The sequence below is a fragment of the Sarcophilus harrisii genome, chromosome 1 (assembly GCF_902635505.1).
Source record: "Sarcophilus harrisii chromosome 1, mSarHar1.11, whole genome shotgun sequence".
Lineage (NCBI taxonomy): Eukaryota > Metazoa > Chordata > Mammalia > Dasyuromorphia > Dasyuridae > Sarcophilus > Sarcophilus harrisii.
In genome coordinates, this window is record NC_045426.1 from 526,051,908 (window position 1) to 526,077,817 (window position 25,910).

The following is a 25,910-nucleotide window of genomic DNA, read 5'->3' on the forward strand; positions in this document are numbered from 1 at the left end:
ATTTCCCAGTGTTCTTTCGCTGGGTGTAGCTGGTTCTGTTCATCACTGAACAGTTGGAACTGATTTGGATCCTCTCATTGCTGAAGAGAGCCTCTTCCATCAGAAATGATTCTCTTATAGTATTGTTGAAGTGTATGACAATCTCCTGGCAGAACCAATTCTTTGACTCAGTTAGCCCTAGTCATATTTAACTTCCCCAGTGTCCTTTTAGGTCATTAAAATTCTGAAGAGGCATTTTTTTTTTCTCATTTTAGAATGCCATCACTACACTAGTTCCTTCCAATTGCTCAAAGAAATTTACCTTTCTAGGTTATTCTAAACTATTGCGTTTGTATTAGAGTTCTTACTCAGCCTTAAATGTTTTCATCAGAAATGCTCAAAAGTTTTTTATTCTATTAAAGATACATTTTTTTCTTACTGTATACTCAGCTTTTGCAGGCTGTTATTTTTGGTGTTAAACTTCTTTACTTTAACTTTTCCAAGGTCTCTTTGGCTTTATCAATAAAAACTGCTATGCATTATATAATCCTGAGTGAAGTTCTTTGGTTCTTGAACTTCTATCTTGATGCTTACATTATATTTTCTTTGACATAAGAATGCTAGATTTTGGCTTTTGAGTTCCTTTCAGGAAGAGATTGACTTTCCCACTGATACCATCCCCTTTAATTTACTTTTTGCATTTCTTGAAACAATGTCTAGGCCTTTTTTAAAGCATCATTTTTAGGGAATCTAATGATTCTTAAATTTTTTCTCCTTGACATGTTTTCCATGTTATTTGTTTTTGATATCATCTTACATTTTCTCTTTTTTTTAAAATCTTTTGATCTTGTTTCAGTTCCATTTATTTTAGTTTTCAAGGATTCCATTTCTTTAGAAAATTTTACCACGCTTTTGGCTATATTTGTTACTCTCCTTCCAATTATTTCCTTAAGAACAGTTACTTAATTAAAAAAAAACAAAACTCTTTTGCTTCATTTCTTTTAGGTATTTATATAGGCCTTGTGATTTGTGTTGAAGTGTATGACAATTTGGGGATTTGTGTCAGTGCTGGGCTCCATGCTGTTCTTTTGGGTGGAGTGGTAAAATCTGTTTGGTCTAATAATGGGTTTTTGGCTTGACCTCCTTCTGTCCTCCTTCCCTTCATCTTTGAGATTTAAAGTGTTAGATTCAATCCTCAAGATTCTTTGTGGTGTTTATGGACAGAATGTTAGGGACCTCAGGGACTGCAGCACACTGCATCATACTGGTTGCCCTTCACTCCTCTGGGGCTCTCTCAGATACAGAGCTTTGTAGATTACATCTATGTGTACATGTATCCTATCTATGGTCATGCAGGCACTTTGTTTAGGAGTGGGAATGGGGCATTCCTATTGCTCCTAGGCTTCTGGCTGACTTTAAATACATATGGAGTGGAAGAAGTAACTTACTATAATTTTTCATTAGATTTATTGATCATTATTTGGTTTATTGAAAACTTTAGGTTTCTTCTGATAAGGGTGGGAGTTCTTGGCAGCTTACCTCTTATTTATTGGGCCATCTTAGCAGAAAGTCTTATTTATATTCCACAATCAAAGAGTATCCCTTTAGTTTCTGATTGCTTTCTGTCCCCAAAAGAACCACTATAAATATTTTTTATATATAAAACCCTTTTCACTTTTTCTGATCTCTTTGTTATCGTTTGACTGTTAGTAGTATTATTGGTTCAAAGAGTATACAGAATTTAGTAACTTTTGGGGCATAATTTGAAGATGATTTCCAGAATAGCTGAGCCAATTCACAGCTCAATTAACATGTGCCCTTATTTCCATAACCTCTAAAATTTGTCATTTTATTTTTTTGGCCAACTTTACCAATTTGATAGGTGTGAGATAGAACCTCAAAATTGTTTTAATTTGGATTTCTCTAATTATTAGTGGTTTGGAGTATTTTTTCCATGTTGCTATTTATAGCTTGAGTTTCTTTCCATGAGAACTATCTGCTTATATTCTTTGGCCATTTGTCAATTGGGGAATAGTTCTTATTTTTATACATTTGAATCAGTTCTTTATATAAATTAAAAAATGAGAACTTTATCAGAAAAACTTGCTGTAATTTACCTCTTTTCCTTCTAACTTTAATTGATTTGGTTTTGTTTCTATAAAATCTTTTTAATTTTATGCAATGCAGATTGTCTACTTTAATTTCTTTATCCATTTCCGTCCCTTTTAAGATTATGAACTCTTTCTCTGCTTTATATCTGAATAATAATTTTTTCCTTGTTCCTCTAATTTGCTTATGGTACTTTAACATTTTCAGCAGCTGTTCTTCCAGTTGCACTTTATGTTTGTAAGTGATAAAACAGTCCATTTCCCAAAGAATTAAAGTTGGGGGTTAACCAAGTATAATGGAAACCTGTATGGTAGACTTAATGCAGGTTTCAGTACATCACCCTCAAAATATTGTTTAGGAGAAGCAGTACATAATATAAAGAATGTCATCAGATAGATGCCTGGAAGAAAATATATAGAGATAACCAGAAATTACAAATAGATAATTTGTATGCTTTATTGGTTTTCACATAATTTTGTGTAACCTAGGTTACTGTTGGCTGAATGCCTTGTAGCGCATTTATTGGAGCATGTGTGCAATAATCTCAAAAAATCAACTATATGATATGTTTAATTTGAAGGATAGTCACATTGATAATTTATATTGATAGATTTGTTGATCTGTACTGATAAGGGAAGTTCCTCTCTCAGAGCTCCATTAGTCAGTGAAATCATTAGTGTAATTTAAAAAAGCTAATTTAACCAATTAAAAAATTAACAGACATCTCCAAATTATATAGTACAGTTTAAAGTTGATAAGAGTTCAGCAGTGGGAGAGAGTGCAGCTGAATTAGAGAATGCTTACTAGATGACATTAGACTTTAGATGGGCTTTAAAGTAAACATTGAACTTGAATAGAAAAGTAAGGTCCTTAGGTCCTCCTGACTTCAGGGCTGGTGCTCTATCCACTGTACCATTTAGCTGCTCCTACAGCTTTATTTTATTGTTCTCTGAATCCTATATCCCAGACAAATACTTAAGACTCTGCCACTGACTATTCTCTTTGCTATCTTGTCAGAGTATTTTTGTGCTCCTTATTATGTTTGGAATACTCTTTTCTCTTTGCCTATAGAATTCCATCAGGAAAATGCTGATTCATTTACTTTCTCCTCAGTGAAGTCTCCCTGTTGGTGAAAACCTTCTTGTCCTTACTGCATTTTTTTTTTTTTTTTTTTTTTTGGCATGTGGTTTAGATTTGTGCTTGTATATATAACTGCATTTTAGATGGTTATCTGCTTATGGGTCTTCCCCCTCCTAGACTAAAAGCATGAGGAGATCAGGGACTTTTATTGTTTAAAGTTTGTATTAAATATTCAAATCAATTGTTCCTTAGTAAACAAATTGAATTTAAAAATTGAAATGAAGAGAAAGGAATGGATATATTTGTAAGAGGAACTGATAGAGCTTGGCTAGGAACTAGCTATAAAGTTGAAGGAAGGGGGTGACTAGTTGACTCAGTGGATAGAGTTGAATCAGGAATACATATTTTCCTGAATTCAAATCTGGCCTTATATACTTACTAGCTGTATGACCCTGGACAAGTCATTTAACCATATTTGCTATAGTTTCCTCTTCTATAATACAAGCTGGAGAAAAAAGTGGTAAACCACTCCACTGTCTTTGCCAAGAAAACCCAAAATAGGGTCCTGAAGAGCCAGATATGAGTGTTCATAGCAAGGTTGAAGAAAGGAAAAGAGTCTGGGCCACTGGGCAATTGTCATTAACAGCTCTGGGAAAATTGTGTATGTATGTTTGGGTGAGGGAAGTGGAATGGGATGTACACACTTGCATGCAATTTGTGGTTGAGATTAAGGAGTTTGTTTTTGGACATGTTGAGTTTGAGATGCTAAAATCCCCTTAGTTGGAGATATGAAAAGTTAAGCATTGAATTTACAGATTTAGCAGCTACCAGAATTCTTAGGTCAAAATGCTTTCCACATAAAAGAGCAAGCTTAATTTGATTTGTAAGTGAAGAGAGTTAACATAACTTCTGGTGAACATTCCATTAAATGTTCCTTTTTGTATATAAATTTGTATGTAGCATTAAAATTTCTTATAAAATAAATGGAAAATAACATGCTTTAAATGAATTAAATAATGTCATAAAACAAAATCAATATTATGGATTTTTAAAAGCTTTTTATTCAGAAAGCATTTTTTTAATAAATTATTTTCCATTTATTTAGTTCTTCCTTTGAAACCTTACTCTGCCTTAACCTTCAACTATACACACAGTATTTTACAATGGCATAATGATTGTTAGATGAGGAAATTATTAATTGACAGCTGAAAGGTAAAAGACTTTTCTCTGAGAAAAGTGTTGTGGAACGCTGGATATAGATAAATATATTAACTTGATTGGCCATTGAGAGTATAAGACAATTATAAAGGTTTTTTTACCCTGGGGAAAGGGTATAGAAAATGTAAATCCATTACAATTTCCTGATATATGATAGAAAATTAATTTTTTTCTCTCTTTTTTAAGGACAGAACCAAAAATATCCAATGCTTCAATTTTTTATAGTCACAGAAATTTGAAATGAAGAATTCACTTTAAGTCCCCCATCAAATTGATAATTGGGGTTATTTCTTGAGGGAGAGACTTAGTGATACAGTTCTTTCAAATTCTACTTCCCATCTTTCCAGGAAGTACTTCATATATATGTCAAAGCTCTTATAAAAAATGTAGAGAAAATTTCATTGTGACGAATTTCATGACATTTTAATCAAGAGACTCTAAAGTCAACCACCATTAGTGGTGACTTCAGGGTTAATAAATGAGTAGGTTCTTTTTCTGTGTGCAAAAGACTAATAATGGACTTACTTATTTTATAGGTGTTATGAAAGCCAAATGAGGTGCCCTTGACACAAGAAACATAGCTTACCGAACATTACAGTAAGGATGGATAGAAATAAAAATCCTGAGAATGAAGAAGATAAAAATGCAGAAACCAAAGCAAAAAGAGACTTCAGAAATTCTATCCAAAATGCAGAATGTGGGGCCTTATCTGATCTGAAATCAGACATCTCCTCAGATGAAGTGCATAGAGATCTTGAAAAGACAGAAGAAAATGGAATAAACAAAAGAAGATTTTCTGAATCTTCAAATCCTTTACATGCAGATGTGGATAAAACTATAAATGAGCATTTTCCCAAACGAATAAAGTTGGATGTCTCAGAATACCTTAAAACAGGGGAAAATGATCTTCAAAGTAAAGTAACAGCAGTGGGAATCACTGTAGATGGTATACAAAAGCCCTTATTGAATGAATTCCCAGATGGTGATACATGCCTTCCAAATTTATTGTCTCCTAATTGTGACCTCAGTGTTGCTGATCAGGCAACTCCAAAAATACATACAGAAAAAAAATGTGTGGAAGATGTTGTTTCTCTTGATCCTGAAAATGTATCTTCTCTTCACTTGGAAGAAATCAGTGTTAGATGTACAGTAGGAGATGTAGATACAGTTTTTAAATGTAAACTATGTGATCAGTTGTTTTCTACTTGTTCTGAGCTGGAAAAACATTCTGAAAGTCATGTAAAACATTCTAAAGAGCTTATCTGCCACCAGTGCAGCCACAAAGCGGAGAACAGTTCATCCTTACATGCACATATCAAACAAACACATGAGCAGCAGAGTATATTTTGTTGTGATCTTTGTGGTTTTCAGTGTGTTGAAGAAAACCTTTTGGATGCTCATTATCTTGGTAAGACACACCTCCGACGTCAGAATCTTGCTGCTCGTGGGGGATTTGTCCAGATATTGACAAAAAAATCATTTTGTAAAAAACAATATACAACAGATACAGAAAAGACAGTGAGAGCAAAACCTAGAGCTCAGAAGTCAAGAAGTAAGAATGCTGATTCAAGAGGATTAAGAAATGATCAAAATAAACTTCATGTTTTGAACGAAAGCCTTTCCAAACCAAGTGGTGACAATGAGCTTTTTGTTGAAATGATGCCATCTAAAAATATTTCATCAGAAGACCTGAAGACTTTTGAAGAAGAAAAAATTATTTCACTTAGTGTAGAGAGAAATATTGAATGTCAGGAAAAAAAAGTAGGCCCATTAGTAACTTCAGAGGATCTTTTAGATAAATTAGAATCTACTAAGAATGATCTACGGACAGTTCATAGTATTAATACAGTGAGGAGACTGGAAAGAAAAAGACCCGAACGAAGTGTTTTAATGTTAAGCTCTGGCTTTAGACGAAGAGGTGGGTCTTTCACCTTAAAAAGTCAGGCAAAGAAAAGACTTAGTCTTTTGGGAATTGGCAAAAAAGGCAAAAATGAAACACACAGGATGTATATGAAACACCTGCGAACTCGGATGAAGCCAAGTGATACAAAGTCAACAACAGCTAAGCACTTAGAAACTAATAGTGATGTCAACAGTTTTTGTGTGAATACCTCAGAATCCCAGGGATTTATGCAGACTAAGACGAAATCTCATCCTCAATCCTCTACACAACTTGATTCTTTAATGATGAAGCCACTTTCTGGTCACTCAATGTTATATACTTGTACCTACTGTAGCCATATCTCTGAAAACAGGAACAATTTGGAAATACATATGAAAAGATGCCATGGAAGGGAGGTAAAATTTCATTGTCAGACCTGTGATTATTCTAGTTTGTCACAAGGAGACTTAGACAGACACTTGAAGAATAACCAGCATCAGGAGGCTGGATGTATATTTAGTTGTCAGTGTTGTTCATTTATTTCTGTGAATGAAATAAATCTTAGAGATCATATGAAGGAAGAGCACAATCTGATTTTTTCTTGTTCTTATTGCAATCTATTCTTTCTATCTGACAAAGACTTGGCAGAACATGAAACCACTGAGCAACATATTAATTTGTCAGTTCATTCAAAGAGTTCTCAATCAGTTAGTAATGCTTTGACTTTACAAGTTAAAACTTTAAATATTTCTGAATTAAGTGATAATAGAAAAGACTCTACTAATAAAGCAGAAAAAGCTTTTCAGGAGGATGTCCATAAACTCTCTAAGTTGAGCCATGGAAGTGAAATAAAACATTCTACCTTGAATAAACCCCAGTTTCAATGTAAGAAGTGTTTTTATAAAACAAGGTCTTCTACAGTTCTTACGAGACATATAAAGCTTCGGCATGCTCAAGACTATCACTTTCTATGCAAAGCATGTAATCTTTATTCTTTGAGCAAAGAAGGAATGGAGAAACACATTAAGAGAAGCAAGCATCTTGAAAATGCTAGAAAAAATAACATTGGTTTACGTTTTGAAGAATGTATTGAAAGGGTTTGTATAGGTGTGAGTGATAAAAAAGATGAGTCTAATATTTCTGGGAATGGTACAACTGAAGGAAATGTAGAAAATATGCAGTTACAGACATCATCCTGTCTTGAGACAAAAATGCCAACTAATAAAGAACAGTGTAGTGAAATCACCAAAGATGGTGAATTAGCTTTTGCCAATACCCCAAAGAGAGGGAGACCTAAAGGGAATATTTCAAGGACATGTTCTCATTGTGGTCTTTTGGCTTCTAGTATTACAAATTTGACAGTTCATATTAGACGGAAACATAGTCACCAATATAGTTACTTATGTAAAGTATGTAATTACTACACTGTAACTAAGGGAGATATGGAACGTCACTGTGCCACCAAGAAACATAAAGGACGTGTAGAAATAGAAGCAAATGGAAAACAAGGGTCAGATATTATTGTTTGCCCTGAAGAGAGTCATCTTGAATCTTCTAGGAAGATGACTGCCAGTCCAGTAGATCCTTTAGATGAAAATGTTGGTAATGTTAATGAGCCAGTTGAATTGACTGATGCCATTTTTGAAAAATTGTCAGTAGAACATGGAAAAAGAGTTGAAGTAGAAGTTGAAAATGTCCTTCATTCTCTAGGTCAAGAGGGGAGTGAGCATCTTACTGACAAAAAAGAGTCATTATCTCTCAAATCAGAGGATGTAATCCAAGAGGTTGAGAAGAGTTCTGTAATTACAAGTGATAATAAATGTATACATTGTGAGTTTGTTGCTCACTCTTCTACTTCATTAGAATTGCATGTAAAACGGAAACATACAAAAGATTTTGAATATTATTGCATGGCGTGTGACTACTATGCAGTTACTCGCCGGGAGATGACAAGGCATGCAGCAACAGAGAAACATAAAATTAAAAGACAGTCTTATGTTAGTTGTTCTTCTGGGGATGAAGGAAAAGACACTGATATTTCTAAAAAAATAATTGCCCTACATGAAGAACATGAGCAAGATTCTAAAGAACTACAAATCAATTCTCATCAAACAGGATATACCCTTGATATAAGTGTATCAGACATGGCTAAATCTAAAAAAACTGATGATTGTTCTCTCTTAGATGAGAATACCAATGTAGACATTTCCAATGTAATCTGTACTCCTGAATCAGTAGAGGTTGAGACTAGGGGAGGATATGTTCTCAAAGAAGATCATTCTCTGGTTGAGGCATTCCATCAACCCCTTGCCAAAGATAAAGTTGTGAAATCTGAGGAAATAGCACCCCCTAAAAAAACTTCTGGTAACAATTCACCCCAAATATGTCAAAACCCAAATCAAGAAAGTTTGGATTTTAATTGTGAGATAGTAAAGAAAAACCAAGATGCATCATATGATGAGAGTGGTCCAGATATTCATTGTCAGAAAACTGAGAAAAGGTTGGTTGAAAAGAGAGGGAAAATTGATAGTGAACAGGCAGGTATTGAAGTTCTAGATGGAGGACCTCAAAGTGAAAGCAGTCCTTCAGTTGTCCTAAGAGCAGCAATGGAACAGTCCAATCTTGATAAAAACAATATAAACAATGTTGAAAATATTTATAGTTCTAAAAATGGCAAACACCCACAAGAAGAAACTGTTGTGAAAGAACCACTTATGGATTCACAGTATGAAAATGAAATCATTTTGGAAGGGGAATGCCCAGAACCTAACACACAAGAATATAATGAAGGTTTTGAAACTATTGGTATTGATGATAAGGGAAGGTCCATGTATACGTTTGACCAATTTGATTCTTCTATTGTAAGAATAAAGAACAATGAGGATGATGATTCAACAGAGCAATCTGAGGAAAGTTTGATGACTGGAGTGAAGATCAATGACTTACCTTTCAAAGACTCTTTACAAGGATTGAAAAAGAAGAAAACTGAAGGAAATTCTCTTATTGAATCTACTCGTATACGTTGTGATGACTGTGGCTTTTTAGCAGATGGTTTGAGTGGACTAAATGTTCACATAGCTATGAAGCATCCATCAAAGGAGAAACATTTTCATTGCTTATTATGTGGAAAATCATTTTATACAGAAAGTAATCTCCACCAGCATTTGGCTAGTGCTGGTCATATGAGAAATGAGCAGGCCAGTGTGGAAGAGCTTCCAGAAGGAGGAGCCACTTTTAAATGTGTCAAGTGTACAGAGCCCTTTGATTCTGAACAGAACTTATTCCTTCACATTAAAGGACAACATGAAGAATTGCTTCGGGAAGTAAATAAATATATAGTGGAAGACACTGAGCAAATCAACCGTGAGAGAGAAGAAAATCAGGGAAATGTTTGCAAGTATTGTGGGAAGATGTGTCGAAGTAGCAATTCCATGGCATTTCTAGCACATATTCGCACTCATACAGGTAGGTCTGTTTTGTAGCGAGTGCCTATTTACCTATAAATACAAATGAATGCTAAATCATTTCTCTTTTCCAAATTATGATCCTTAAACATTTTCTCTCAAGCAATTCACAATATTGCCACAGTCAGCTATTGGTGATACTGTAACATGATGGTTCTCCTGTGGGCAAGATTACTTTGTTTTTTAAAAACTCTTAAAAATTATGTCATATTTTGATTAGCACTTAGGTTTTAAAGTACATGGTAAGTAGAATTTTGTATTTTTGGAAGACACGTTGAATGATTTTGACAGATATTTTGAAAAGTGTCTTAAGATAAAAGAATTATTTATATTTTGAGGATTTATAATATCCAATACATGTTTGTTGGTTCCTGGAAAATGTAACTGCTAGGCAGCAAAGTTCTGTCTTCAGGGAGTTAAAAATCAGTCAACTGTTTTTTAGAACTAATAGATAAAATGATTTTGATGTTCATGAAGGTAGCACCTAATTTAGTTTCTGTGCTCTGTCACACTTAACATTCCATTTTTATGTTTAATTTTAAGTGGAAATTTAAAAACATTTTTGTGGAAAATGCATAAGTCACTATTCTAAATTTATGTAAAAATTCACTGCTCTGTTTCTATAAACCTGCCATACATTCTTTATTTTAAATAGACAGCTTTTCTAAATCACAGTGCTGTGCTTAGACAAGTGGTGTCTCTATAGTTGAATTTATGAGTGGATTTGAATAATAAATTCACATTTCAATGAACATATTTTCATTAAAACTGTAAGGTTTATTTTACTGTACTTTTAAATAATGGCTTATTATGGAAGCTATACTTTAAATTCATGCAGTATTTGAAACTTGGTGCATGGTTATAAGGTTTTAAAAAGCTAAAAAACATTATCATCATCATCATTATCATTGAAGATAAATATTTTCATTGAAAAGTATGGGACAATATGCATAGAACTGATGTGGAAAAATATTGACATTGTCTTCTAGATACTAGCTACTTTGGTGCAATGATTGAATTTGTTAGCACTGCCCTTTTATTCTTTTTACACCTCTATCAATACCATGTTTGAATGTCAGATAGTAATAAACAGTTCACTTTTGGTTGTGATACGTCTGGGAAATAGTCTTGTTCACATGGACAGAACATATGTATCAGCTCACAATATGCTCTCTTAAGGCAGATAAAACTGAATAAAACTAAGGGGAAGATGCTAATGGAGCTCTTTTTAGAATTCTTTATGCAACTGTCTGGTCAAGACATGTTGCTTATAATTGATGTGTCCATTACTTGAATTCTCTTGTAATTATAGTCAATAAGTCTTGTAAATGTGTTAAAGCTCACTAAAAGCATACAAATTCAAGAACAGAGTAAGGCTAATAATTTAAAATAATCAATGTAGGCATTTCAGCACTTAATTTCCCTTGTGTGTTGATAGCTGATCATTCTTAATCCATTAAGATTTATTTAGTCGTTTACAATGCAAAATAGGTTTGCACTGGTCACTTGTGCCATTTGAAAATGTCCACCAGGTTAAGTGCAGAATGTAGTCCATTAGTCTTCCTTGACTATATGTATTAATTGCATTTAAAATCAAGTTAATGTGGATGTGAAAGTGAGGTAACTATCAATATATGACAAAGCAACCTTACTTATCTAAGTTACATCATTGATTGTAACATTTAGTAAAAGTTAGCATACTTTTAAACATCTTGTATCGGTCTTATCAGCAAGTATATATTTATTGTGATTTGAAATACCTAAAAGAAAAGTATTCCCCAGTGCGGAATACTAGTCGTCCATTTTTAAGTTTTCAGGGTTATTTTTGTTGTTTTTTAGGGTCTCTGAATAGATTTTTTAATCTAAGTTCTTTTCTCAAAGAACCTTAAAATGAATTGCTTTTTTGATGCTTTGCTTATGTCCATGAAATAGTAATGCTAGGACTGTTATTAATGGTTAACTGGAAAAGGGCTTATTCTTCCAATCTCTTTTCATATTTTGTGATTTACTGTATATTTTATGTAATGTTTTCTTCCCATCCTTAGCATAATAAAAGCAATGCTGTAAAAAAAACAAATGGATTTTGGTCATCAAGAGTGGTGGAAGCAAAAAGAACCTTCAAGTCATACTGAGCATTTACTAACTGGAAGAAACTGGATTGACCAGAAAATGCCTTCTGCACTACCACATTTGTATCTAGCTAAGAAAAGTTGCTAGTCACTTTTCTTCATTTTATTTATAACAGATCATACTATGTATTTAAAAAAAAAAGTATTAAGCTCTAATTATATGCCATGTACTGTGCTAAGCTATAGTGATGTATACAAATACAGAAGTGAGATTCCCTGTGCTCAAGGAGCTTATTTTCTGTTAGGAGAAGATTGCACATAAGGGAGAGTAATCTCTAAGAAGGAGTGTTTTTAGAAGTCACAGGGATTGTTAGCAGAACAATAGTATAGTCAGTCAACTGTCATTTCAGAAGCAATGGTTAGATTTGGTTATAATTCTTAGGACATGAGATGGAAAGCTGGGGGCAGGATGAGGATTTCTCTGGGGATTGGGTAAATTAATTTTAAAATGTCATTAAAATGAAAAGGGAAGACCATTTTTGAGATGATATGATTTTAAGATCTACCATAGAATGAATTTTTAAAAAAGCATAACTATTCACAAAACTTTCAAATTAATATTTTAACTTAATTCATTTTTAAAGTTTTCAATTGAAAGTTATTTTCAGCTTTTTTGTTGAAAATTGAAAGTTGAAAAAAAAGTTTTTTTGCAAGTCTAGTTAATAATTCAGATGTTTATCTGGGGCCAGTTCACAGTTAACTTATTTGATTTAGTTGAAGCATCTTGAGGGCCTTCATTGAAGTCTTAAAGGTATTGTAGTGTTGGTGTAACCAAATTAAGTTTGACTTTTCTTTTGAGATAGTGATCATTTTAGGATCTTTAAGAGGTTTGAACTGCTATTATTTTGGAATAATTGTAGAATTTAAGCTGGCTACTTGTCTCCAAAGAGACTGACATTTTTCATTAGAGTAGCTTGGATAATGTGTCTTAATTATATGATAGCTCATATGTTCTTTTTGGGCTTGACTTTTTTTTTTTTTTTTTTTTTTTAACAATTGTATAAACTCAGCAGTTCAAAATAACTAAGATTTGAATGGTTCAGAAAAGCTGCATTGTAATTTTGGCTTATTTTTAGCTTTTAAGTCTCTTCCATTGTTTGGCTTAGTGTTATCAAAAGAGGGAGCTGATAATAAAAATATTTTTAAAAAGGCTTTATCCTGGATGGTCCTCTTTGTCTAGAATGCTTTCTCCTTTATAATTTTCTCCTAACCTCTGTGGTCTCCTTCAAAACTCAGCTCAAACCCCACCTTCTAAGGGAGGCTTTTTCCAGTCTCTTTTGCTGCTAGTGTTCTCTTTCTCAGAAAATGCTTTTCATCTGTATACATTGAGATTACCTTCCATTTACATATATATAGTCTTTATACTTACTTATTTGATTTTCCCCTTTGGAAGGTGAGCCCCTTGAGGGCAACAAAAGTGTTTTTGTTTCTCTTTGTATTCCTATTGTTTATTATAATTCATGGCATATGATAACTACTTAATGAATATTTATGAATTGCATAACTAACAAATTTAAAAAACAATTACCAAAGATAATGCTTATATTAAATAAGATTTTTCAAAATTGTATTGAAAGCATAAACTCAGCAAAATTTTGAAAAATTGCATAACCAAAAACTTATATATTCTTTTCTTTAATATTTGCACTTAAACTATGTTATATTAGAATATCACATAAATTATAATAATAATAATTTGGATGCCACCAGTTTTTTTTTTTAATGGAAGTCTGCAATTCCCTTGTTTCATCCAGAAAAAAATACTTGCTCTAGAAGCTAGTATCTGAATTTTCATATCAAAGAAATGGAGATGTTAGCAGACAGTCAACTCTGAATATGAGAAATAAAAAATAGTCAAGGCCTCAGTGATTTCTGGATGAAAGCAGTCAACAGAATAATACATTTATGTATTGTCAGCATGCCATAGCAATGATCACTAAGACCTGACTGAGCTGTAGTTTTTCACAAGGGCATGTATAGTAAATGGAAAACAGGAAATATCTTGTATCAGACTCTTTGAAACACCTGTGGTAACAGGAACAAGAATAAATATGCAATTTAATCATTTTATGAACAAAAGCAAAATAACGTAGTTTTAAATTCACAAGATATTTGAAATCTATTAAATAGAATTGCAATACAAATATTAAGAAAACTTTAGAGTATCTAGATATTACTAATTACACAATTAGTCTTGTAATTCATAATTTGGAATATCGGCTTTGTTACGTTTTTTGTTTCATTTGTAGGTAAATTGTCTTTCCTCAAATTTATTTTAATTCAGTAGGCCTGTTAAAAGAATTCTGTGTTGATTTGAAATATCACCAAATCTTAGGTGTATATTTAGTTTTATCTGGATCATTTAAATAAACTGTGGTTTTTCATTGTGATTGATAAAATGTGATTGCTGTGAGCGGCAGTCTCAACTTACTTTTGACATTTAAACATATAAAGCTGACTAGATATAACCATTCAGGTGCTAAATATATTTTACATCTACTTCTAACAGTAGAAATGGAAGTATTAAGAGATCTGGTTTCATTGTCATTGAACTGTGAAATATTCAACCTTGTCTGCCCGTGCTTAGTACTGTTGACTTTTTTATTTCTGTTAGAAGATTAAAATTAAATGCTTCATTTTTTGTCAGCTTTTGGGAATTAAATTGAAATTTAAGACTCTTAAAATTTTTTACTGAGATCTTCAATTTCAACAAAGTATTCTTGGAGGATATTCTATTTTCAAGGGCATAACAAAGGTTCATTGATCAAGTATGATGTACTGTAACATTTTTCTTATCAGAGCTTTTTATGTATATTTATTAAAGATCACATATATCATACCTGACTATTGGAAAAAATACTTCACAAAATATATGCTAAACATTATATAAAAAATCTGGGAACATATTGTATTTATTTTAAGTGTAATTTTATGATTTTGATATATTAATTCAAGGATTTTTATTGTTTAGAAAATTGCAAGATGGCACAGAACATATACTTTAAATAACAAGTCACTGTTTGATAAGCCTCGTGGCATGTATCCAATTCAATCATGACTTTTTTTTATCTTTAGTTTAGGATTTGTATTAGGCATCAATTTAAAAAATACATATTTTTATTTTTTGATGTTGAAGAAAGATAGATCTTCTTAGGAAATTATATTTTAGTCTTTTGTTTTGCACTAGTCATTTTATGTAAAGAAATTTGTTCTTGAAATAAATAATAGCCAAAATGTCAATATTTCTGGTTTGCAGAATCATCATAAATTCTTGACCATAAAACAGTCATAAAGGCATCATATTTTATCCACTGTATATTTATACATTGTGTGTCATTACAATAGCAATGTAATGAATCATTCTGTGTATGTGACAGAAAAAATCTGAAATACCAATGCTAATGTGAAATGTTCAGACCCAGAGAAATATAGAGAAATTAGAAGATGATCACAGAGAAATATATTAGAAAATCAATATGTTTTGAAAGAATTTTGGTAAGCTGTTTGTATTTCCTTTTTTGAAATTCTTCATTTTCAGATGTTACTTTAGTTTGCTAGATGCTTGTATGAGATATAGGGAAAATATTTTGTAGCATATTTATGTGATATTATTCAGTATACTATTTCTAATTTCAAGAATTACTAGTTTCCTTAAACTGAAATTTAAGCAAACTCTCAGTTGGCATACCTATTGATGTCTGGCCTAGTTCCTCAAGCCATAAATTAAAGCAGCAGGACCTTTTTTGGGACATATAAAATTCCTAATTAGATTAAAAAGTTAAGATTTAAGTCACTTTTTCAAGAATTTTCATTTCTGCAAATTTGAATTACACATTATCTTAATTGAACTTAAATATGTTAAATTTTACTTAGGATCAAAGCCATTCAAGTGCAAGATATGCCATTTTGCAACAGCTCAGCTTGGAGATGCCAGAAACCATGTCAAGAGGCACCTTGGGATGAGGGAATACAAGTGTCATGTCTGTGGGTGAGTAAATTGAAACCATTCCTACCATAGTTAGCTAAGAAGCCTATGCATGATATGCATTGTTTCAGAATTCAAAACTGTTATATGATCAAGAGTCACTAAAATTATGCATGCATATCCTCCTTTCCATTGTTATGGTAAATTCCTTAAATACAGTTATGACATTCTTCTCCCACTTCTAATCCTGTGCTGAAGATGAGCAATTTTATGGGCTACAAGGTCAATTTGAACCTGTAATCTGTAAATTGACTAAATTATAGGATGTTCATTCACATTGCCAGAGAGAACTGTAAATTCCATTTAAAGACATAAAAAATATATAATATAGCCCTTAGGTTGTGCGTGTGTGTGTGTGTGTGTTTTCTCACTATACTATTATAATTTTAGTTATTAGCAAATCTTTGGGTCTGTAGAAGATTTTTATCTTGTAAGAAAATAAAACAAAAGATTGAATTTTGTATAACATATAAAGACATTCTCTCTCACACACAAACACACACACACAGAGCAGAAAACAAAATGGATTCTACATTGTGTGTTTGTGAATTCTGGTTTTGAAACTTCTTGTTTTCCTTTCTCGCTTAATGGCTATTTCTTCTGAAGAATCATTCGTAATGTTTAATTGTCCTTCAAATGTGTTGCATTTAATAGGAGGCACTGAGACTCCTTAATGCAAAACTAATTAATTTAGCAGAAATGTTTAAAAGGTTTTAAAATGCCATGACATATATGGTACATCATAGGATATTCAAAGTTGGATTTTAATGCCCTTCTTCTGATTAAAAATATATTTTAATGTTATTATGCTAGAGAAATTAGCTAATATATGCATCACATTATGTAGGACTGTGAAACCTGAGAAACTTGCTCTTGAGTTTTTGCAGCTAATTCAAAGAACAACCCAGGTTTAATCTGGTGCCCCATTGAGTATAGTACTATGTAATATAGAGCTGATTATTCAGCATGAGGATCTTCTTGCTAGCATCTTTATACAAATTTATTGCAATTCAGAAGTGAACCCCGCTTTGTGTGGAACAAATGAATTTTCTTCTGGAATGCAATTGAATTATTTTCATCTTAGCAAACAGTTTTTTATAAATAATTTTCAAGCAGTTTTACTAGGTGTGCTGAGTGATTTATTCAGCTGGCAGAATTGATGGTTCAATGACTTGCAGCTAAAGTAAATGAAGATGAACTTTGTCCTAAAGCCTCCTGAAGATCAGTAGTGGAATGAGTTTTGTTACTGCTCCTTTTAGCTGTGAGGTCAGGAGCCAAATAGTGCATCTTAATTACTCAAGTCTTCAAAATTTTAAAATAAATCTCATTTACTATTTTAAAACATGAGATATGAGAGGGGAAGAGTTTTAAGTAGTTTTAAGGGATAAAAATTGTGTTGCCTGTACACATAACTCTCTGGATTAGTTGTTAAGACTTTCTTGAAGGTTATTGGCAAACTTAATAATGATATTCTGTTTTTTTATCCTAATTCAAATAAAAACTTTTGGTTAAAATAGTAAACAACTTCCAAATTTTGTGAAAGCTCTCACTTCCAGGCCAAACATTCTTATGAAATAAGAATCAGGTAAGGTAAATGGATACATTTATGTATTATAAGTGGATACAATATGTTTGCTTATTAGCAAATTTAATTCCATTTTCTTTTATTAAAGCCTTAGAAGTAGTAAAGGAAAACCTTCAGATAACAATTTTTGGCAGTTATACTATCAAACACCAAATATTTGTGTATTTAAACTGTATAGTTAGAATCATTAGTCTCTACATTCTACTAATTACTGCATGCTCTGAAATGTTATACCAGTGGCCGACTATGCCTTACATTTAAGGCACAGTGATATTGTAAGTGTATATTTCTCTTGTATGTTTCAGTGGAACATGAACTTTTGCATGAATTCATATGTGTGCATAAATATATAAACATGTCAAGTAAAAGAAATCTGAGCTGCAGCCTCCTTTTCTAGGATAATTTCTGGTATTTTATACTGCTGTATCCTATTTTTTACTTTTCAGAAACTTTTACTTTCAGTAGCATTTACTTATAAAACTGTTGTATTTTGGCTATAATATACTGTAAAAAAATTTTTTTCTTACTGGAGAAAAATATTCTGAAGAATTTTAATGAACTGAAGAATATGAAAAGAAACACAGTTGAAAGGATAGAAAATAATGAATTTATCACCTTATAATATGGAAAGTAAAGTATCATGGGTTGTGTTGTATTTCTACTGTTTAATTAAAAGAATAAGGAATTGAGTAGGTTAAAAATAGAATTGGCAACATAAAAAAATTGCTAGGATTGTCCATTGGATTAGTGGCACGATAGAACACTGGTACATTAACACTACTGACAATGTCAATTCATTATCATTGATGGCTAAATAATCTTAGAAAAGCTCAGTGGACCTATTAGTTCCTGAACATAAGCAGCTCATGCTGCATTTCTTCATTAGCTTTAATTGCTATAAATTTTACCTTTTTAAAAATCGGGCTCTAAAAGGTGAAGTGATCTTTCAGGAACATTAACTCTGTAATTTTGTCACAAACAGAAGGTCTTGCACTATGTTTTCTTTTCTGCAATAGTTAATATTCTCTTCTTTGACTTTTAGAATCCTATGACTAAGCTCTTAATCAGTTGAATTATGAGGAAAAATTATTTTACAAATGCTACTGAGTAAGCTAGTTATAGAATTTGAATAAGTACTTGTTTAAGGTGAAATGTCAGTAATTAGGAATTTTTTCTCATATTTTTTGCTTTTTGAACATATTATATTTCACTATGTTTCATAAGCATAAAACATAAAGTTAGTCAGCATTTCCTAAAACATTATGTGAATTTCTTTATAACTTGAAACCTTAAAAGAGGACAAAACATATATATTCTTTCATTTTTGGTCTTTTTTTTTAAAGGCTATAAATTTACAATGAAAAGTAATTTCTTAATAGTTGATGTAAATTGCCTGTTAATTATTTTCTTATTGGACCTTTTTATTTATTTACTCTTAGAGAAAATCTAATTGCTACAACTTCTAAGTTAAATGTAACTTTATATATTGCTGTAACTTAAAAGTTTACATATAACTATCTTAAAATGTGTGATTCCTATTAAGTACCCCAGATTTAGAGTTTAAATTTCTGTTTGATTATCCATATTACCATATACAGGAAAATAGTTTAGTGTGCAAGTACCATGACGTTGATTTTCTTTCACTGTGGTTTTTGAGAAAACGTTTTAAAATTTTTTAAGTAATTTCTTCAAAATAGTTTTTACTACTTTCCTTTTTGTAAGTGGTGTATTGTATTATTGAATTATATGGTTGGTTTATGTTTTTGGAGGCTAACCATGGCCAAGCAATCATCAGTATGAATGCTTCTCATGTATAGTCCTCAGCCTTCACAGATTATAAGGGGTGACACAGGAGATATATAGAGTGCTATTTTTGCCTTCATAAGTTTTATGGTCTTGATGGAAACACAATGCTGGAAATATCTTAGTACATTTGTTTGACAATCAATTTGTTATAATATCATCTTCTTTGCCTTTATGGCATTCAACAGTCCAAAATTTTTAAGACTTGATGATGTTAATATAGTAGTTTATTTCGCACATACTCCAACTTCTGTTCAATTCTACCTAGCATTTCTTGTCTTACTCTATTTCTAAGTCACTCGTTTCCTTTGTTCCTTTATCTCTTTTCTTTTTTTTTTTGCCTGCCTTTATTCATTCAAACTTTTATCTGTTTTCTCTATCTTATGCCCTTTATTATGTTAGCATTCTCTGCAATTTCTCTCTCCTCATTTTCCTTATATTTGCATTCTTCATTTCTTTACTTATTATTTCTTTATTTCTTTACTGTGCCTTTCTTTTCTTTTTCCATCTTCACAAACAGAAATTATTTCAAAAAATCTTTTGGATTTATCTTCACCTGAAATACTATGGATTCTTATACTTACATTTTGTATGCTCAATTAAATTAAAATATAAATAAAGAAAATAGATAATTGCAAATAAGATAATGATTCCTCTTGTCAGAAAAAGCTTGAGGACTGAAATTGAGGTTTTCTTTCATTAGATGAATAACGAGTTTTCAAAGAGATGTCATTGACATCATTGCAGTATTAGAAGAACCATATTCAGTTACTGATATAAAACTCCTGTAGGCTTTCCAACGTGGTATATGCCAGAAATGTGTTTGGGGGCTTATTTTTTACAATACTGTGTTATTTTCAACCCTAGGTCTTTAGTATCAAGCAGTAGCTGCTGGCATAACCCAACCGATCAGAAGGGAATAGAAATGAGAGGCAGATTGGGTACCTACTTATGAGACTTGGGGAAAATGTCCATTGTCTTTTCAAGTGTGCCTTCATAAATTTCATGTTAACTATTTGGAGGAAATTTAAGGACTCTTAAATAGAAACTTCCTACTGCAGGGAAACTATTTTTGTGTGGCATTACCTAGTTTTTGTGCGTTAGAAGGGATCTCTGTATAGATGATTATAATGTCACTTTCTGACCTTTGCAGCTTGAATAATTGTAAATCATTGCTTCATAACGTGTCAGAGAATGTCTGTACTAGGCAATTAAATGGCAGAATATAATAGACCAAATTATTGCCTGTCATGTTTTCAACAACACAGTTAGTATTTGAGTTACACTTAATCATTACGTGCATTAGCAACTTCATTGGAATCCAGCTTCAGGCTGAGCATGAAATACATTACATTATTTAAACCTCTAATGGTACAAGTCATTTATTTGTGTTGAAGTGTACAACATGCAGAGTTTCATAAAGCAAGGAACACTTGAGAGCTTAATTTATCCAAATCAAAGTCTAAATGCAGATAAACACAAGTGGCAAAAATTAGTAATTTTTATAGGCTGGAAATATTTAAAAATACATGGTTGTGGGTAATTGTAGGCAGCAGGAATAAATTAAAATCACTATTTTTAGTCTGCTCTGGGAACTAAAGCTGTGTATACCTAAATCATTAAAAGCACCATGGAATTGCATTTTTAGCTGAACAATTAATTACACACATCATATTTGCAGATGTATCCAAATAAAATAAATGTTCGGTTGTTTTGGTTAAAGAGTTATAGATATAAAGAAGTTTGTTTTAATATATAGTATGAATTATGCCTGTAACAGTATAAAGTACTACATCTTTCTATTTAGAAAATCAGATTAAGTGAACATTGAACATCTTGTCTTGTTACATGAGAAATAAATAGTTGGGGTGTTATTTTAATGTTTCTAGTTTGGCTTTATATTCTGAGTTTAGTTTGAACATTTAAAAATTATCGTATGACCATTAATACTTTTATTACTACCATTGTAAGTTCCAAAAATGGCATTACTACTTTAATTCTTAATTACCAAGACTTCTTAAACTTATTATCTGGTGGCATATATGATATATATTTTTTCACATGAAAATATCCTATATTTTGAAGCCTTTATAATTAAAGTAAGTTTAAAGCTGATACTTTAGTTAATATAAAAACTGGATGAAGTTTTCATTGTCAGTTTTATTAAAGGATACTTGACTAATAACAGCCTACAAATGAATATATGTGTGTCTATATATCAAGCAGTACTTCTTTTGTCATTTTTTTTTTTTTTGTCCTTACATATATGCTAGATTAGAGAGCAAGTTTTTTTTTTTTTCCCCCCTTCCCTTCCTATTTTCTTGGTGCTCAACAAGAGAGTAGATCACAGGTGTTTCTAAGGACAATAATATTGCAATCCCAAATAGCAGAACTGAATTAAATTATAGAGATTAACATTTTCTAGTATCATTTTCTCTTATCACAGTGAAAAAAGTCCTCATGATGATTTTAGAATACATTTTCTCTCCTGATCTTCCATAGTAAAATATTAGAACAAGTTTTTTGGATTCCTTTGCTTATCTTCTCATTTTTTATGTCTCTATTCTGCTTTATAATTTTCTCAAAACCCCTTTCCTTTGTTGCCTATTTAGGCCCTTATAACTTCTCATTTGTTAACTTAGTCAAAGGATGAATGAGAACAACAACAAAAAACAACCCTAAATTCACAGACTTAAACTTTGAAGGAGCTCAGAGATTAACTAAATCAATTACTACTCAAATCATGTATATAATAATGATGATAGAAATGATAGCACATATATATGTGTATTTGTATATACATGCATATATACATATATAGTTTGAATTCTCTTTATGCTTTGCAAAATCCTTTGCTTGCAAATTTTTTGTGAACTATGTAGATGAGGAGATGGACTTAGCCAGAGGGAAATGACTCTTTAGGTAACATAGACAATAAATATTGGGGCTCAGATTGGAACCCAGGATCTTTTGACTTGTAAGCCTTTTGTTTTTTCATTGCACTGTGCTGCCAACATGGTTTTTTGTCTGCCACATTCCTAACATGTTGAGCTTCCTATTGAAACTTGAGTAACAGGGATCTCATTGCTTCTTAAGGCAGCCCATTTAATTTTTGGAAGTGGTTAGAAGAATTTCTTATGTTCTTAGATGAAATGTGTTTCTCTGTAATTTTATCTCACTGTTCCAAGTTTTGTCCTTCAGAGCCAAGCAGAGCAAGTCTATTCTCTTTTCCACATGACAAGTCTTCGGATGTTTGAAGGCAGTAATTAAGTCTTCCTTTCCTCAGCTAAAGATGCCCAACTCCATCAGATTATTTTTACATGGCATGGCTTTGAGTCCTTGAGTCCTTTCATGATATTGGTAACCTTTGTGTGAATATAGTACATAAAGCTTTTAATTTTTCCTTTAAAATATCGGTGCTTAGAACCATTAAAAAATGTTTTCATTATATTTTGTCCATTGTATATTTGTCCATATGAAATGCTTATCCTTTTTTCTAAGGATACTGGACTTGTACTAATTTTACTAATTAGGCTTTTTGGATGCTATGTCATTATACATAATACTAATTCATTGAGTTTGGAATCCACTAAAATCTCTGGGCCTTTTTCCCCTTCATATGTAGTGCTTTTAAGCTATGTTTCTTCCTTCCCATACTTGTGCATTTGATTGTTTTTCAAACCAAATTCAAGGTTTTACATTTATCCCTATTAAATATTATATTATTAAATTCATATTATTCTAGCCTGTTGATCCTTTTGTATCTCCATTCTTTTATTCAACAAATTGCAATCTTTTTAGCTTGATGGTACTCTTAATATGATTAGAATGTAACAATTGCATCTAAGACATAGGTTAAAATGTAGACCAGAATAAATTCAAGAATAGAGCTAGATATTCTTCTTTAGGTTGATATTGGTCCATTGATTGTTCAAGTTATTTTGAATGTATCTTTTGTTGTTCTATTACCAGTCTCTCCATTTTGTTCTGAAAATGAAGGAGGTTTTCAGAAAGGTCTTGCCAAAATTCAGGTATCCTTTGGTTAACTTTTGCACAGACATGCATTTAATATTTCTGTAAAATACATAAATGGTATAACTCTAAAGAACTCATGCTAATGATCACTTCTTCCCTTTTAAAAATGCTCACAGATCATCTTATTTTTAAAAAATTTGTTCTAGAAATTTGCCAGTTAAACTTATGAGTCTTTTTGTGGAATCTTTTTTTTTTTAATCGAAAATTAGAATGTTTTACCACATTTAGTATCTTTTTACATTCTCTACAAGAATTGCTTAAAGGGAAAAAAAGAGAAATGAGGAAATGTAACCTGGATTCATGTTCACAGTTCACTCACTTCAACAAATTTTTATTAAATGGTTGTTATGTTCAAAGTCCTGTTTGGAGTCCTGGAGAATGAAAGAAATTCTTTTTGTCCTCTAGACTTTGCATTCTATGTTAGTTCTTATTTTTCTTGTGCTTTTTCTCCTTTTTTCTCTTTCTCCCAATAGTATATATCTTTTCTTTTGTCTATAATTTTTTATATGGTAGATAATTAATCGCAAAAAAGAAAACATCATGGGAACATATGAATTATAAATTCAGAGTGCAAAGTAGATATTGGTGGATATGAATAGACTTTTGAATTGTAGAGGAGGGTCATCATGGATCATTTTCAAGAATTTCAGTATTTGTAATTGTAATCAGAGATTCAATTAGGGACATGAAATTTAGACAATTTGGAAATTTAGGATTGTGTGATTAGTGATTTATGATAGTGTGATTAGACAAATGTTTTAATTTTAGAGAAAATTATTTTAAAAATTTCTCATGTGACTTTCCTGAATAGAAAATAACTTAGACTATGAAACCCTTAATTTGAGAGAAATATATACTGTGAGAGAAATAATCCATTATAGATATGTTTCATCAAAAATTGTTCTACAAGGATGCAATGTTAAGCAAGCTTCATCAAAAGTTGTTCTACAGGGATGCAATATTAAGCAAAAGTTTTATAGGTGGCATCTAGTTCTGTAGTTTCAATAACAAATATTAATAATTATGAGATCAGATGTAACAGTGGAATGTCATAATTTTGTTAGGGGCTTGATGATAATCCAATGACAATGTTTTTTTCTAGAATGATATTGGTGAAGAAAATTTTGTGTGCTGTGCACTATATTCTCTCATTTTATAGTGCCTAGATGCTTTTCTCTTTGTTTTAAGCAATTTGAATTCATGTTTACTCATGCTATTTTATTACTTTCTTTTAGATTCATGTATCCTCTGAAATTCTTTATTACCAGCTCCTTGGCATTTTATTAAGGATTAGCATTGAGACAACATTGAAATATCAGAAGTTACAAAGTAACATTTTTAACAACTTACAGGATGAATTTTTTTTTTTATTAAAACTTTTAATTTAGAAAACATATGCATGGCTAATTTTTCAGCACTGAACCTTGCAAATCCTTCTGTTCCAAATTATCCCTTTCTTTCCCCCACTCTCTCCCTTTGGTGGCAGATAGTTTAATATATATTAAATCCAATATATGTATACATATTTATACAATTATCTTGCTGCACAAGAAAAATCAAATCAAGAAGGGAAAAAAAAAACCTGAGAAAGAAAACAAAATGCAAGCAAACAACAACAGAAAGAGTGAGAATGCTATGTTGTGGTCCGCCCTCAGTTCCCACGGTCCTCTCTCTGGGTGTAGATGGCTCTCTTCATCACTGAACAATTGGAATTGGTTTGAATCATCTCATTATTGAAGAGAGCCACATCCAGGATGAATTTTTTTTCTATCCTACCTTTATGTTTTCTACTTCCAACTCTGACACTTTTTTCCCCCTTAAATTCTGAAGCTCACTTTTAGAATTCTTTAGATTGGGACAAAAGGACAGCTACTTTTAAGGGCAAATATGTTCAGTTTTTCCAGTTAAGTTGTTCAGCTTGCATTATGATTCATTGAAAATTAGAACTTTTTTCATTAAGTTTTGGTTAATTGTAAGGTCCCTGTATATATTTTATTTTGGGAAGTTGCTCTCTGTCTATTTTGGAAGCTTTGATGAAAGTTAAAGTCTTCCTTGTATCTTGTTAATGTATCTGAATATAATGGCAAATCACTGCATATTTTCCTCAATTATTTGTTAAGGACATTGATATAATATAGTGCTTATGTTGACAGTTATATTAAATAAAATTAATTCCTCTCTAATATTAGTTTATATTAGTCCAATACATTGAGGTATTCTTATATAGAATTTTGTTTTATAGGAGAACAGTTTTTAAAATATCTTTCCTTTGGTTTTAATGAAGAAACTGAATTCAAAGATATGAAGAATTTTGTCCACAAATCATATGACTATCAAATAGTAATTAAATCGGTCCTAGAACTCTGGTCATTTGATTTCTAGTCTTGTGATTTTGTGATATACCACACAACTAACTTGTTTGTTGTTTTTTAAGTTGGAATTCTCATTTCATTAGGGCAGAGAGCTCTACAAGATGGATTTTTACCAGCTGAGGTAGTAACTTTATCAGCAACTTAAAAGTTTGAATATATGTCTGTTTCCCCAAAAGTGTCTTGCTCAGTGTTAAAGTGGGGGACTCGAACCCAGTTTTCTTTCTTATACCAAATTGTCTTAGTAGAATATTTTATTCTGATGTGTTTTT

At 31.7% G+C, this 25,910-nt stretch overlaps 1 protein-coding gene across 2 annotated transcripts in view; it reads left to right on the forward strand.

Moving 5' to 3' along the window:
* The window catches only part of ZNF407 (zinc finger protein 407), a 620,467-nt gene that overhangs the window by 61,897 nt on the left and 532,660 nt on the right, over window positions 1-25,910 (forward strand). For both annotated transcript variants that reach the window (XM_031946711.1, XM_031946712.1), the window contains exons 2-3: window positions 4,923-9,733; window positions 15,735-15,849. In XM_031946711.1, the coding sequence (XP_031802571.1) occupies window positions 4,990-9,733; window positions 15,735-15,849 (4,859 nt within the window). In that variant the 5' untranslated portion in view covers window positions 4,923-4,989. The remainder of the gene's footprint in view (window positions 1-4,922; window positions 9,734-15,734; window positions 15,850-25,910) is intronic.